The sequence below is a fragment of the Pteropus medius genome, unplaced genomic scaffold (genome assembly GCF_902729225.1).
Source record: "Pteropus medius unplaced genomic scaffold, Ma_sr-lr_union100, whole genome shotgun sequence".
NCBI lineage: Eukaryota > Metazoa > Chordata > Mammalia > Chiroptera > Pteropodidae > Pteropus > Pteropus medius.
Genome location: NW_024353787.1, coordinates 2,350,995 through 2,367,331, shown reverse-complemented (window position 1 = coordinate 2,367,331; position 16,337 = coordinate 2,350,995). Strand labels below are relative to the sequence as shown.

General features: G+C 54.8%; 1 protein-coding gene across 2 annotated transcripts in view; it reads right to left on the bottom strand.

The window, feature by feature from the left end:
* Nucleotides 1-670: 670 nt before the first annotated feature.
* The window catches only part of STK40 (serine/threonine kinase 40), a 38,881-nt gene continuing 23,214 nt past the window's right edge, over nt 671-16,337 (bottom strand). For both annotated transcript variants that reach the window (XM_039850968.1, XM_039850969.1), the window contains exons 5-11: nt 14,383-14,610; nt 13,270-13,322; nt 7,968-8,083; nt 5,188-5,332; nt 4,947-5,066; nt 4,431-4,515; nt 671-3,021 (exon numbers count right to left, since the gene is read on the bottom strand). In XM_039850968.1, coding sequence (XP_039706902.1) covers nt 2,803-3,021; nt 4,431-4,515; nt 4,947-5,066; nt 5,188-5,332; nt 7,968-8,083; nt 13,270-13,322; nt 14,383-14,610 — 966 coding nt within the window. In that variant the 3' untranslated portion in view covers nt 671-2,802. The remainder of the gene's footprint in view (nt 3,022-4,430; nt 4,516-4,946; nt 5,067-5,187; nt 5,333-7,967; nt 8,084-13,269; nt 13,323-14,382; nt 14,611-16,337) is intronic.

Below are 16,337 nucleotides of genomic sequence, written 5' to 3'. Positions count from 1 at the left end.
CCACCTGCGTGGCTCTCTGCTCCTTAGGTGACCCGGGCCCGTTGTAGGGGTTCTTAAACACAAAGGTGCATCTGCCTGGGCCCTGTGGTGTGCTGGGGGAGGGGCCAGCCTACTTCTAGCTTCATTGCCCCAATGCTCAATCTGCAAGGTCTAAAATTAGGCAAAGGAAGGAAAGAAGAAAGGAAGGAAGCCCCTTGGCTTCCTATGGAGGGGAGGGAAGGAGCAGGTGGTTCAGGAAAGGGCCTGGCCCTTTTTACCCCAGCTGCCCTGGATGGGCATGTGGGCACATGGGCAGTCTCTGACTCAGTTTGCCCCCAACCCAAATAGGGGTTTGGCAGGGGGACAGGACCAATACTCTGCCAGTAGCAGCCTCTCCGGGACACCTTCCGGCACAGGTCTGGGGCTGAGCCAAGCCGAGCAGGGAGTTCCCCTTGAACACTTAGCGGGAGGCTGGGTAGTTCTGGTCCCCTCCTCCAGTCAAGCCGGTGATGGCATGCAGCTGGCTGGCTGCCTGCCTGGGTAGGGGGCACTTATCCCGTTGGACCTGGTAGTAGAGCCAAGAGCTGCAGGAATCCTGCCCTCCCTGGCTGGGATAGGAAGGAGACCAATCTGGTGGAAGAGATGGAGACACAGGTGAGGAGGGCAAGAATGGCAGACGGCACAGGCCACAGTGGCTCCAGATCAGGAAGTTTTATTGCTGACATGCAGGAAGAGTCCCCATGTAGTACAAAAATATGTCTTTATACAAACTTTTTTGTGACTTTTTCTGTTTTGTTTCGTTTCTTTACAATTGGACTTCTCTCAGCGTGTGACACCCAGTGAGGGCAGACCCAACCTCCTCTCATTTGCTTTGTTAGAAATGTAATCAGACACATGGGTTGACCTTGGGAAGGGACCACTGTCTGATAGGGCTTTGCAAACCTGGAGGATATTGCTTTGAAAAGGAGAAGAAAGACCACACGTGGCAAGCAGGCCTGGAGGGTCTGGGCTGACTGCTGGGCAAGGGGCACAGTGGAGCCCCTCACAGGAGGACAGTCACAGGGGCTGGGAGCCCTGGGCTGGACTGCATTTCTACTCCCTTAGGAGACTTCTTTTTGAAATAAATATAGAAAAGAGGGCATCCCCAACCCCACAGCACGAGACCTGGCTCTCAGTGGCCAGACAGCTGACAAGAGGCAGAGCTTGGTGCTCAGGGGAGTAAGTGCTGGGCTCAGGCAGGCTCCCTCAGACCCACTGAGGCAGAGGCACGGGGTGCCCAAGTGCTGAGATGGGGGCACAGGGAGGAAGGGGTGTGGGCAGCCCTGCTACTGCTGGCAAGAGGTGGCCCCATTTTTTCCAGATGGGGAAACTGAGGCACAAGGAGGTTTGGGAACTTGCCCAAGTCTCTCACAGTGAGTCAGCTTTTGGGGAGGGGAGCAGTTCACACTGGGAAACAGGGTCATACAGACTGCGGTCACCTTCCCACTGGGGAGTAAGGACAGGCAGGAAGGGCCTGAGGGCCCGGGGCTGCCTGGAAGGTAACAATCAGCCTCTCTTAGGGGGTCTGGTGGGGAGGCCAGGGGGAGGCCAGGGGAAGGTCTTTGCTTGGAACTGGGCAGGGCCAAAGTCCAGTGAGGATCAGTAGACGGGAAGGGCATTCTGGTGAGAACAGCATTTCTGGCAAGACGGGCATCCACTTCAAAATCTCGGCTCAAAAAGGGCAGCAGGGCTGTTCTCAAGCCAGACGGGGCCCCCCAGTCCCTACTACGATTCTCCCCACGAGCCTTGCAGCCCCCACAAAGGACCCGGCCAGCGCCTGCTGGGAAGAGACACCATATCTATTATGAGGCAAGGGCAGGTGGGGAGATACCTCCATCACTCTCTGAATACAGACTGGGGTGTGGGGAGCGAGAGGGCGTGTAGCCAAGGCCCACCTGTTCATGGCCAGCCCAGTTCACCCCTCCCCAGCCCAACCACCAGGCACCCCATTCACATCTCAGTACCGTGGTGAGGGGTGGAGAAGGAAACCAGGGTTAATGCAAGTGTACAGCACCTCAGAGGAGCTACTGAGATGGGAGAAAGAGAACCAAGTGGAGAAAGGCCCCCCCATCACCAGAACTAAGGGGGACTGGTGGGCTGGAGGTGGAGAGGGGCCGGCAAGAAGGGGCTTCTGAGACTGGGAGCGAGGAGAGGGCCCATTTGTGGGCTGTGGACTCACTGCTGTCCAGCCAGGCTGGCTGGGGGCAGGGAGTGGCCAAGAGCGAGCCACCTAGAGATGGGAGAGAAGTTGGTTTCAGTATAAAAATAAATATATTTGAATTCCGCTTAAGATGAGGTGAAGGTTTTCCAAAGCTTGGACTGAGGGGCCTGGGGTTAGAAGGGGAAAGAGGAAAACTGACAGTGGGAGGGGGCCTGGGAGAACAGTGGGGAGCGGGCATTCGTTTTGGGAGCCAGCAGCGAGCTGCACTTTCAGCTTATTTGGACTGTGGGGAGCAGGGCGGCTGGGCGGGCTCCCTCTTCCTCCCTCTCACTCAGTCCAGAGACAGCATGGTTAAAGAGGCAGAGGTAGATTAAAACGTCATGATTAAAAGCAGATTAGTTATCTAGGCTTCTCAGATTAAAAAACCAAACAATCAAGCAATCATTCCAAAAGGTAGCTTTGTGGTACCTCTGCTGACCCCACGTGTGACCTGGGCTGTCCCTGCCTGTCCCTGCGGCAGCCTGGGAGAGAGTTCAGCACTCCAGGGCCTAGCTCCACAGCCGGGCGTTGGCTGGGGGCCAGGAAGAGGTGGCGGGTGGTGCTGGCGCCCCTGCCTGAGGCTGCTATTTCCGTAGGCAGCGCTGTGCCAGGATGGCTGCGTCCAAGGGGTTCATGGGCTGTGCATCGTGGCCCAGCCGGCGCACCAGTGGCGCGCTGCCAAACTGCCGCTTGGGTACCCAGCTCCGGGCCTCGTGTATGGAGCTCTTCTCTTCCGCCAGCAGCAGCTGCTGCCGCATGTAGTTCTCAAACTCATACTGGGAACACTCCTCTGTCACCTTTGCCTGTGAGGCGGAGAAGGACAGAGAGAGAAAGACAGAGATGGAGAGAGAAGAGCAAGGGAGTTAGTGTCAGATGGCCTGGCTCAAGAAGCCCCCTACTTCCCAGGCACCACACTCTTGGCCCCAATGTAGCTAGGTGGCAGAGAGTGTGGGTCCCTGAAGCCCTCCAGCCAACCTGGACCTCGCTTTGCTGGCCGCCCTGGGTATCGCTTCAGCTGAAGCACAGACCTTGATCTGAGCCAGATCCCCGCTTCCTAACTCACTGACTTTGGGAGAGGTCACATTATCTAAGAACCCTTAGCTTCCTCGCCTGTGGAGTGAGACAGTAATCTCCCCTTGCCGTTCTCGAGAGCCTGGCAGGCCAGTGCAGGTCAAGTGTTAAAAGAGAGGTCTGGGGCTGGGTGCTCAGCACCAGGGTGACCCTGCTTCTTTATTTTGCCCCACGCTGAGCCTCCTGGAGTGGCCCAGGCACACAGTTAACAAACTCAGGTCTCTGTGCTCATCAGCAGAGGGGGAAAGCAGAGCCATGAACTCAGACTTGGGTTCAAGGCTCAGCTCTAATAGTCCCAACCTGTGTGACTTGGGGAAATGATTTTTATCTCTCTGAACCTTAGTTTCCTCTTATGAATGAGGATAAGAACACAGGCCACACAGGATTGAATGAGATGTGCTGGGGTGGGCATTCCTTGTGTACTAGTGATGATCATTTTTAGCTGCTGCATAGTCATGCGAGGGGTGGGAGCTGGTGGGGTGGGGGTAGGGCCTAGAACTGTCTCTTCTCAAGGGCCAGGAGGCTCTGCTGTGTTACTCCAGGGTGGGCCAGAGAGTAAGGGTCCTTACGGTGTCCCTTCCAAGGGCTTGGCCAACCTCTGCCCTCCAGGGGGCACCCTAAGATCACCACTAGCTGCTCTCTAGTGCCCAGGTGTCTGCCCCCACCCTGGGCCCAGCACTTTCTCCAGTGCAGAGAAGAGGGGAAGAGAAAACTGGGAGAAAATGAATCATCTGAAAAATGAAAAGCAGAAAGGTCGAGAGGGAACCCTGTGAGTCAGAGGGGCAGAGAAATGTGACTGTTTAAAAGTCTGACACGTGGCAGAGCACTCGGGTAGTTAGAGGAAGCTAAGAGAGGGCCCGGCTGGGTGCTGTGGGACCTCCCTGCTGTGGGGTCTCCACCTCAGCTGCCCCACAGCCTTCTCTCAGGCCACAGAACCACCAACTAAGCCAGACACAAGGCAGGCCCCAGGCAGCTCAGGGCGAGGACTTAGGTCTCCCTTTTCTACTCCAAGGACTGGGGACAAAGCGGAAAAGGCCCTGCAGCCTGCCGGGAGCTGCCATCTCTACCCCTGTCCCACCTGCCCTGCTCTGAGTGGTCCCTGAGGACCTGGGTAACGGCCTGTCTGCCCTTCCCAACTCACCTCCTGGGAGCTGTCTGAGTTGCTCATTTGGTCATCGATGTCAGGGACCACTTGCAAAGGCCCGCTCAGAGATGACAGGGACTGCCTGCAGGGGAGGCAGACACGTCAGGTTGGCTCCAGGCAGCCCCCAGCCCCTGCTTCCCAGAAGGGCCAGGTCTTCACTGCTCTAAGACTTGGCTGGAGCCAACAGATCTGGGCTGGGTCCCAGTTCAGCCCCTTCCTGACATGATCGACTCTGCTTCTCTGAGCCTCAGTTTCCTCAACCAATAATGGGAGTCAAGTTCTACCTCACAGGCTACGATAAGAACTCAGTGAGATAATGCCCATCATTGTTGGCATCAACTGGAAGATGGGAGGTGCTCGACCCTGAGCGCAGCTGGCACCCTCTTACTCTGGCCCAAGGGGAAATCTGGAAACCTGACTCTGCCTGGGAGAGAAACAGGCCCAACTTCAGGCCACTTCTCTGGGTGGGAGGGCAGAACCCAGCCCTGCGCTGGCCCAGCACCGCTCGCTTACCATGACGCGATGATGGCACTGAGTGCCTCCAGGACATCAGTGGCGGCCAGGCGCTGCTGGGGGTCAAGGACCAGCAGTTTCCGGATGAGACACACAGTGTTCTCAGAAACCCGCCCATCCCTGATTCAGAGAAGAAGAGGGTGAGGGCTCAGGAGGCATGGGCTGGTGCTGGGTCTCACGGACCCAGGACTCCAAGCCTCTCTGCGCTGTTTCTGCCCCTCCCCAGGAAGGCAGCACTCACTCAGGGATGGTGTACTCAGCAGCCTTGATCTTGCGGAAGAGCTCCTGTGGGATGCTGTCGTAGAAGGGGAACTGGCCGTAGAGCATGGTGAAGAGCACCACACCCAGGGCCCACATGTCACTCGGCTTTCCCCGGTACGGCCGGCCTGTGGGCACACAGACACACGCACACTCAGCACACGGCTGGGAAAGAGAATGGCTCTGGGACTCCCTCAGCTCAGCAGCCACCTGACTGAAATTCTACACATGGGGCCCCTCCGCTTTGCTACCTCATTTCTGGTCACCCTGCCCCGCTTCCTCCTAGAGCAAGCCACACCAGCTCAGTCCCTGGAGCTTTTGCTCATGCTCATCCCTCCTCTGCAGGACGATGCCCCACTTGGCATGACCCGAGGAGAAAGGATCACACTTGGCCTTGTGCAACCCATTCACCTATGGGTGTGCCTCCTACCTCCTCCTCAGAGCACCAGCCCTGCTCTGCCAGACTGTGAGCTCCTGGGCACTGGGCCTGCGCTATGGCCCCAGCACGCAGCAGAGCGGCTCACAGAGCAGCGTGTGTGTGGAACAAAGAGCTAACCGGCTCTGGACACGTCAGACTGCCCTCTGTCACTCTTCCCTCACAGCACTTAGCACAATCTGAAGATCCTCTTCTTTGTCTGTCTGTTTACTCCCCATCCCCCTCACTGGAAGGTACGTTCTCAGATGCAAGCACCTCTCTGCTTTGCTCACACATGAGCCTGGTGCCTAGCATGGACTCTCACATTTGCTAAATGAATGACTATCCAGTTAAGTAAACGCTCTGTGCTAGTTCCCTTATCTGTGAAACAGAAGAGAGTGAACATTTAACTGAGTACTCACTTCGTGACAGCACTGGAAAAAACATTCATCTCATTAAACCTCTACCACAACTCTATGAATTAGATATTTTCTTTTTTCCCAAAGAGTGACATGAAGCCCAGGATGTAACTTGTCTAGGGTCACACAGCTGACTGTAAAAGCCCTGCTCTTCTCATGTTCAGGGCAATCCATCTATCCACTCATCAGCGTTAGAGCTCCTCCCATATGCCAGCCGCTGCCTGACCCGCTCCAAACGTAAAATAGGAGCACAATGCCAGCCCTTCGAAAGCCTCTACCCACCCAGTACCTAGCACAGTGTCCTGTGTGTACACCGCGGGCTCCGGGGCAGCCGGATCCCTGAACACGGATCCCTGAACACAACTCGGCTCTCCATGGTGTGGTGAGACACTGCTGCGTACCTGGCAGCTCTCAGACAGCTATGATCCCTCCTCTGGGTCTCAAAGCCTCCTAGGTGGCTAATAATGCCTCTGGGGTGGGGGACGCTGGTTCTGAAGGGCTCACCAGATCCACTGAAGGTCAAGCAGCTTAAGGGGGCAGGAGTGTACAATGTGCACGGGGATGCTGTTTCAGGACTTAGCCTGCGCCTTCAGAGTACCACGGACCTTCACCAAGCCTGTTTCTTCATCTCTAAAGTGAGGATGATGAGATGCCGCTCTCACAGGGCTGCTGTGGGGAGTAAGCTTCAGCCCTAGCTGGTGCAGCAGGCAGTTGTATGGAGATGAGCCTCTGCCCAGCCTTCCCCAAGGCTTCATGGCCCCTGCCCTTTCCAACCCCCAATGCCAAAGAGCAGCTTGGGGGGCCCTGCTCCACCAAGTGGAGCAACCAACACAGAGTCTATGGGGCCACTGATCAGTACAGTGCCTGGTACTTGGAAATATGATTGGTAGTTAATAACTACATACTTATTTATTTTGTGTATTACCTGACTCAGCCCCACTGGAAAGTCAGCCCACCATCTGTGAGGGTAGGGATGTTTGTCTGCCTGTTACTGCTGGATCCAAAGTGTCTAGAACAGAACTTTGTATCTGGTTGGCTCTCGGTAGGTAAATACCAGCAGCAGGGGTCCCCAACCCCTGGGCCGCGGACCAGTTCTGGTCTATGGCCTGTTAGGAACTGGGCCACACAGCAAGAGGTGAGCGGCGGGAGAGTGAGCGAAGCTTCATCTGTATTTGCAGCCGCTCCCAGCGCTAGCATCACCGCCTCAGCTCCACCTCAGATCATCAGGCATTAGATTCTCACAGGAGCACCAGTCCCTGGTGCCAGAAAGGTTGGGGACCGCTACCAGCAGAATGAATGAACTAAAGAACAAAGGGAGTGATATATTTGAAATGCAAATCGCATTGTGGCACACACTCAGTGAAGATCTGTTCGATGCCTTTCTTTTGAACTTGAAGTAAAGGATGATAATTTCTTAATCAGACCTCCAACAGGCCTTGTGTGGTCTGGCCCCTGCCCACCCCTCTGGCCTAGAACCAAGCTCGCTTTCTGAGCAGCAGCCACAAGGGCTTTTAGTTGGTTCCTTAAATATGCTGTGATGCCTCCGACTAGTCACACCCCCAGTGGATTCCTACTCATCCTTACGATCTCAGCTCAGATGTCGCTTCCTTGGGAAAGTCCTTCAAGTGCCCCATATTCGCACTCACAGAAATCTTTCTTTCCAAACACTGATCTGAGAGAGTAATTAAACATGCACTGGTGTGATGATTACTGTCTTCATCCTCCATAAGACCTCAACTTTGTACCCAGAGGGACAGTACTGGTTTGGGCCACCACTGAGGCCCACAGATAGGGTTTTCTTACGAGATCAGATGAGATCGGTCACGTTCAGGGTGGCATGGCCGAAAGATAGGGTTTGCTGAATGAAGGAGAGGCCGCAGGGCCTGGCTGTGAGATGGCCCGGACCGCTGCCTTGCACACTGCACCTACCGCTGAGCACGTCTGGACTGATGTAGGCAGGGCTCCCCCTCTGGTCCTTCAGCAGGTCCCCCTCGCTCACGAGATGCTTCCCGAGGCAGAAGTTGGTGATGGTTATCCTATGTGTCCTGGGAGTGGGAGGGAGAGAGTGAATACACCTTGGTGTCTGTCCCCACAGGCACCCCTGCTGCCCTCATCCCTTGTCTAGAGAGCAAAGGAACATGCCCACGTCCTTTCTGCTTCCTTTGTCCTCACTGCCTTCCCCATGGCAGTGTGGGGAGTGCCTGGGGTGCTGACACTGGCCAGTTAGTCACCCTTGATTGCCACCTGCTGAGCTGTCTCGAAGGGCTCTGAGTCATGCCGACCAGGTGAGGTTTTAGGGGAGCTCCCCTAAACCTGCCACCCTGGGTGACTTCAAGGCCCTCATTTACACATGAGAAAAGGAGACCCAGCAGAGCTTTGGAGCCTGATTCTTCTGGTCATCACTACTGTCATTATCAATCATCATCACTGACAGTGCTAAAAACCAATGTGTGCTGAGCACTTAGTAGGGGCGGGCCCTGGCCTCAGTGTCTGACGTGGACTATTTTCATTCACTCCTCACAACAGATTAAGAGGGAGACTTTCTCATGCCCCATTTCACAGATGATGCAACTAAGCCACAGAGAAGTAGTGCTAGGACTTGCCCAGGGTCACACAGCTAGTGAGTGGTGGAGCAGGATCCAAAGCTGGGTCTGCCTGACTCCAGAGCCTGCCCTTTGGACTGACACCAGTCGGGTGCCCACTGTGTCCCTGGATAGTGCCCAGCCCCTGGCTTTCCTTTCCTTTCCATCAAAGCTGACTCACCCTTGTCTTGTACTTCATACTCTGCCCTGACTTAGAAAACCAGATCCCCACCATGTGAGAGTTGTGCTGAAGAGCAGCTTGAGCTCTGACCCTTTTTAGGAGGCTCACAATGGCGGCAAAAGGAAGTGGCCCCGAAAAGACGCCTTACACCACACCTGGGGATGTGGGGGTGGGGAGAACAGGAAAGGCTTATCGGCCCTGTAGGAGATGGCTAATGAGGAAGGGTACCTCTCTGCCAATGGATGAGCAGGGGCCACTGCCCGGCTCCCATGTTAGCCTGTTGGCAGAGAAGCCAAGGAGGATGACAGGAAACGAAGCTACACGAGGGGCTTTGAGCTGCCTCTCAAGGGTGGAGAGGAGGGTCAGCTCAGAGGTGCAGGGTGTGTGGGGCTGAGGTGGAATTCCCCAGGAGCTGCGTCCAAGAGGCTCCCAGAGCCCTTCAGCTATCTTGGGGAATTCTGCTGGCACAGGGCTTGGTGCAAAACAAAGGCCAGTCTGTCCTCTGCATTCCAAATGGAAATGTCAACTCTCCTCTCCATACAGGCTGCCCTGCAAGATGCCACAGAAATCTGACCAGTGGCCTCAGGGCAGCTAGAGCCTGAGAGTGCAGGCCAGGGGTCTTGGCTAAGGATCATGGGCACATCAAGAAGCTAACTGCTCCAGCTCTGAACCGCCCATGTCATTGTCCTGAATGAGGGACTACTTAGGCCTCTGATCCGCAAGGTCCCCCCAGAGCAGAAGCACTGTATTTCCTCCCCTTGCTCAGATGGCCGCTGCAGCTGGCAACAAGACATTGGGGAGAGTCTGGTGGGCTTGGGAGTCAGATTCCTGGGTTCCAATCCTGCCTCTGCCATTGATGGGCAGTGTGGTCTTGGGCATGTTATTTAATTTGTTGCTAAACCTCAATTTCTTCATCTGTAAAACAGGGAAAGTATTAGCACCTAACTCCTAGGACTGTGTTGGGATTCGACAAGATAAGAATTTAATCCCAGGGAAAGCTCTGAGCCCGGGGCCTGGTGAATAGTCACTGATTACTAACTGTGAGCTTGGATTAGGATGTCATCCTCAGACAGCAGGCACACCTGGCAGAGGCTATCAACAGGAGACATTGGGAAAGACATCATCTCTGAGACAGCCAAAGAGAAGTGCCACATTGTGACCACAGGCCCTGGAGCGCACGTGCAAATATGGCTGAGCCTTTCACTCCACTCTGTGGCAGGACTTGACAGCTCTCTGTATAGGGGGCAGGGCAGTGGGGGCTGAAAGAAAATCGCTGAGAATCTGCAGGGCTGGCAGCAGGCCCACTTGGCCTGCACTGCTCTGCCTGCTAAGGATCCTGGAGTCTCTCCCACAGGAAACCACACGGTCAGCTCCAAGACCTCCTGAAGCTTGGCGACACTCCCCTGCCCAGCCACCACCGCCCAAGTTGGCCGGGTAGCACACAGATTCCCTGGGAGTCCAGACCCCCCAGGCTTGTCCTGGCAGGAGGGGGTGAGGGCAGCCAGGGATGAAGGGAGGGAGCTCTGTGTCAGCAGGATCTGCTCTGAGTGAGTCACTCTTTAGCTATGGCCCTTTGGGCTACCACAGTGTTTTTCTCCTTTTCTAGGAACTTGGTGTGCAACTTGCCTACCCAAAAAGAAAGGAGGAAGAAGAACCCACAGCAAACCTCACATAACCCCAAAAGGGGATTTCAGATTTCAACCCTTGCCTTTTATCCAAAGCAGGATGAGCTTGTCATTGCAGCTGCCTCGCAAACACTTCTCCCCGTATCCTCCCCTGGGAGTGCTCTGTTCTGCTGTGAGGACTAGACAAAGGCCTCCAGCTTGTCCGCCTGCCTCTCCAGCTGGAGTTAGGGCCTGGCCTGATGGGCAGGAGCTCCTCCAGGTGGCCTCTCGACTAGGAAAGGATGAAAGTGAGGCCCTGAGAGGAGAGGTTTGCCCAACAGACACATGAAGAGCAAGCCCTGGGCGCTCAGCGTGGGTCTCTCTCTACCACACCACCCTGCCCCCTTCCAGAACATCCATGACTCAAGTGAGGGGTGGCCAGAACCTCTGTCTGCCCCAACACAAAAAAGGGATCGGATTAAACGAGTGCAGCCAAGATGTAGGGTCTGAATGAAGTACTGGCGCTCTGTAATCCGAGGAAAACACGCACACGTGCACGCACACACACAGGAGAGCTGCTGCAACGACGCTGGTGTTACTTAGGAGAAGTGTGACCTCCTGAGTACCTTCCCAGAACCTAGGGGGCCTGGAGAAGTGAGAAGTGAACCCACCACAGAGACAGAGGCCTGGAGCACTGGCGTGGTCTCGGGCAGGAGCACCGGTTGTGCATTCCCATAACAACCCTCGAGGTGCTCTTTAGAGCCAATGAACCGCTCTGGGGACAACTGCAGAGGATGGGGACTCTGCAGCCACATGGCCTCAAGTGCTCAAAAAATGTGCCCTTTCTCTGTGAACAGTAAGCCTGAAGTCCAGAGGTGGATGATGACCAGCCCAACATCCCACAGAAGGTCAGGGACACTGAGACCACTTGCCCTCAGGGCTGAGATGGTCCCTGTTCTCTGCTACCTGCCCTCCTCATGCAATTCAGAGCTGGGGCTGATGCGCCCTGGGCCCTCACCACCGGCATCCTCATCAGCCACTCAATATACAGCGGGCCTCATCTCCCGAGGGAAGCGTGTGTACAGGCCCTGGCTGGTCTAGCATGGGGGTGCGCTGACGAGGGCTGAACCCTGTGAGGCAGTTTCACGTCTTGGGTCAATCTTGGCAGGAAGGTATATTCACCTCTACGCTTACAGATGAAGAAATGCAAGCTCAGGGAAATGCTGGGTACCATAGCAGCTCCACAGCACATGAATGAATTAGTCAATGGATAAATAACCCAACAAACACTCTCTCAAGTCGCAAGGGGTAATTAAGAGGCAGTGCTGGGCTGGGAGCCATGTCTGACCCCCAAGTCCTGCTCCTCTGGCTTCCCTGACTCTCTCATTCAGCTAGTCAAGGGTTCAAGTATTTCTATTTTCTTCCCTTCTCCTGGCCGAGCACAACAGGGTCAGGTTTTCATCACTTCACTTCTCAGGCTGACAAATCTTTACTCATCCTTCACAAATTGACTCAGACAGCTGAATCGCTGCCCCGCTTCATTGGCTCACAGCCCTCTGCACACTGGTTCTCAATACAGTGATATCTGCTTTCTGGTTGGTGCTGCAGCCCACGGTGAGCTCCGGGAGACAGGCTGAGCCACTGAGGTGCAGCAGCATCCTCCCATGGCCTCTCAGACTGGCACTGCAGGGTCTGGTTGGTGCCCCCACGCCCCTCCCCAGAGGCCCATCTCCCTGCAGCTTCTTTTCCTGTGACTGCTGTGGCTTTGGCCACTTCATTGGGACAGTGGCCCCCCTTGGGTGGGTGACCACATTATGAAACAAATCACCCCCCACCACAGTACTTCTGCTGAGATTTATGCTGCCTGCCATTTGTAAGCCCTCCCGCCCACTTCAACACCTGGAGGTGAGAGGGAGGAGAGCGTGAGAGAGGCTCAGGGAGAGGGGGTGTAGGGGACGTGCCTTTCCTAGCGCTGTGTTTCTTGGATCGTGGCGTACAGAGTGAGCCCTCCTCCCATCAGTCCTTGGCCCTTGCATGGTTGATGTCCCTCTACCGCTGCCCTAGATCACTTGGAAAGGGCCCAAACCCTCTCCCTGAGTGGGGTGACAGCTTGAGACTGGGGCCTCTCATGATCTCCCTCTGCCACTGCTTCCCTGGGGTGCTGGGGTGAGTTGCCCAGATCTCATTCAAGATTGAGGCATTCTCTCTCTGCTGCTGGGAGTATTGGTTTCTGACTACTTATAGCTGTGTCCTTCTCTGGAAAGTCATCTAGGCCTTGCTTAAGGATACACCCCACCCCAGGCACAGCTCACATTCAGTGGCTGGCAGCAGTGAAGATACAGGGCAATATGCCCCCTTGCCTTGATGTGGGACATTTGAAGGGGTATCTAACTCTCGAGCTTTCTAGGCTGTGACCCTATCAGGGCAGCACCACAGTTCACCTTCTCCATCTGCCCAATCCAGCCCCCTCCTTCCCAAGACCAATCCCCAGTACACCTCCTGCACGCACATCCGAGTCTGTTTCCAGGAACCTGGCCTATGATACAGCCTCATTTTGCTCATGTCATTCCTTTATCCATCTGTCCATTGTTTATAGTTATTTACTGAGTACCTAGTAGGCATGACCAATTAATGGACTCGGAAGGACTTCTGAAATCCATCCCAGAACTCTCTGTCTGTGGCCTTTGAAACTCCTTCCTAGCGAGCACCATGTTCCTATGTGGCATTAGACAGAAGCAGACATCACATCCCCGCCCACTGGGATTCTTGGGAGAAGTGGGCTATTTTGAGTCAGAACCCCCATGGGGGTAGGGTAGTCGCAGCATGTGACCTGTTCCAACTCCAAGATGAAAAGCGGATCTTACCTCTTATTGAGCACCATGTTCCCAAGCTTCAGGTCTCTGTGCACAATGTTTTTCTGGAAGACAACAGGCACATGGTTTGTACTAAGGGCCGGGGTTGGTCCCAGCCTGTAAGATGTGGCTCTCCAGGTGTTTGGGAAGGCAGGAAAAAGCTCTGTGACATGTCTCTTCAGGCTCTTGCCTTCACTTGTAAGCCATAGACAGGCCAGGACCATTGTAAGGGCTCGTCAGTGTACGGATGGGGTGATAAGTGAGTGCAGGCAATCTCTGTCTCACTCAGGGCAGTTTGCCAGCTCTTTCTCGCCTCAGAGTAGCAGCCAACGGGGGAAAATCAGTCCTCTCTCCACTTCTATCAAACATCCCATTTCAGGGAGGTAGACAGGGCAAAGGGGGTCAAATATGTGGTGACAGAAAGAAATCTACCTATGGGAGGTGAACGCATAATGTAAATATATATATGCCTTACTGTTAAAAGTGTACAGCTGAAACTTATTGGATTTTTTAAACCAATGTCACCATAAAAAAATTAATTAATTTAAGAAAACCCCCAAAGATCCCATTTGAAAAACAAAAAACAAAGAAACTAAGCATCTGTCTGGATCTGGGGTCAGAGATGAACTCTCATGACTGGTGACTAAGTACAGCAGGCTCGGCCCACAGATGCTGTATGCTTGGAAGAGGTGCTCCTAACCTGGACTCGGAGTACCTGATTCCCCCAACCCTACAGAAAGCTCAGAGACAGGCTGTGGCCACCCCCCAGTGGATATCTCACAGTTGTAGCTCAAGCTGGGAGCCTCATTTTTAGCCTCTCAACTGAAAGGGAATCACTGCGCTGGGTCCTGCTCAGCTGCCCGTCTGGGAACACCGTCCCCAGGATCGTGCTGAGGTCTGCAGCACTGTGCCTCATCAGGTGCACATGTCATCCAGCCACTTTCCTTCTGGATACTTCTAGCTGCAAAGCACACCTGGATGGGAGCAGGACAGAGCTGCTTCCGCTGAGCAGCAGCAGGAGGAGTGGCTTTCTGTGGCACATGGGGCCCACAGGCCGCTCTGTCACTGAGGCCCAGGAAGCTCTGGAGCCGGAGGAGGAGGGGCTGCGGTGCTGCAGAGCCTCACCTGGTGCAGGGCTTCCACCACACGCACCACGTCGTAGAAGATGACCACGGTCTCGCGCTCACTGAGCCTCTTCTCCTTGATGACGTAGTGCTGCAGGTTGATCAGATCAGCGGTCTTGTCGCTGAAGTCGTGTGCACAGAGGCAGTCGAGGACAAGGCAGATACGCTTCTTCATCTTCTTAACCATTCGGCTGGACTCTGTGTCCTCAACGATTTCACAGGTGCGGTCCTGGGAGGCAAGCGGGGAAATGGGGCTTGCTGTGGGCCCAGCAGGGCTGGGGCCAGGCCTTTGGGACTCCCCTCTGGAGCTGGACACGCAAGGTGATGAGAGAGCCTGGAACAAGCCCGCATGCATGTGGGCAGTGAAGGCCTGAGGCCTGGGCAGCATGGACCGTGGGGCGCTTGGCAATGCCCGGCTTCCCATGTGCCAGTGCCAGGCCCAGCCAGGGGCCGAGGTTGAAGTTGCTCGGGCACAGGCTTTATGCTTTGATCTTAATGCAAAGGGTTCGGATCAGGGATGGGCATTTAAAGCCAAAGGGCCCCCTGAGCCCAGTGTCCAGGCAATAAAGCCAGGGCCCTGGGCATCCTCCCCTCCAAGGAACCCCAGGGATTCCAGCAATGACCATTCTACACTTCCTTCCAACGTGCAAGATGGTGAAGTGTTCTGTGTCCAAGACAACTGCTTCGCATGGAAGCTGGATTCCTGGGCAGCCATGTGACAGTAATTAAGAGTATGGCTCTGATCCCTGACCGCTGGGTTTAGCCCCTGGCTCTACCTTGTCCTAGCTTTGGGACCTAGGGGCAGGTCACCTAACCTCTTCAAGTGTCTGGTTCCTCATCTACAAAAGGGAGCTAGCAACCCCTACTTCACAGGTTATTGAGAGAAGAAGACAGCCCGGAATGATGCCAGTCCTGCCCCTGCCAGGGCTCAGTGGGTAGGCACTGCTACCAACATGGCGGGTGCGAGCTCTGGACCCACTTCCTTGCTGAAAAGGTATTTAAAGTAAAACAAAAAAACAGGTACAACATGGGGACTTTCATCCAGTCTGAGGATGCCTCTCAGTGTCATCCCCAGTAGGCTGATGGTCGTGGTCACCTCTGGTCGTGTCTGGGGAACTCCTGGGGACTGCATATCCACATTTCTCCTGAGAGCAGGCTTGCACCTTTTATTTTTTCTTCCCAGAGGCCCAGCACAGTGTCTGGCACACAGATGACTCTAGAAATTCTAATAACCCAGGTTCTCCTACTCAAAATCACATAAGCCAAGGCCACGTTCTGGAAGCTATCAGGAGTGAAGTACCAAGAAATCACAACCAGCCTCAGCTTGACTTCGTGTTTAAGGGAAACACTGATTTTCAGAGTTGCCTAATGATACTGTGAGTTAGCTGCCTCTCACTGCACATCTCAGAATAAAGACCATGGTGGGGTGTATGTGTGAGGGTGGGAGGCATTTTTATTTATTTTAGGAATCAAGCTGACAAAGAGTTTTATTGCCTGACATAACAATGGTGATGAGAGTGCCCCGGTGCAGCTCGGTGCTTTCTACACTCTCATTCACTGTCCCGCCCTCTTTTTGAGGTGGGCATCATTATCATTACCCCCATTTTACAGGTGAGGAATCTCAGGTTCAGGGACCTGAAGTGACCTGCCTGAGGTCACACAATCTGAATCCAGGGCTGCTGGCTCCCTGACACCATGCTACCTTTCGAGTACCAGGTCCATCCGAGCAAGGGGGAACCCTGGCCAGCACATCTGGCTGAGGGCACTGCAGAGGCTCAGCTGGGGTCCTGAGCAGGAGGCCTCCTGGGCACTCTGAACCTACTTCTTCACTTCTGGAGACACAATTTCAGTTCTGCCCCAAGGAGGGCTCTTTTCAGGATATGAACTGCTAATTAGTACCTTCCCTAAGGGACCTGGAACATTGGAGCACAGGGGCTCAGGGACAACTGCCGAACA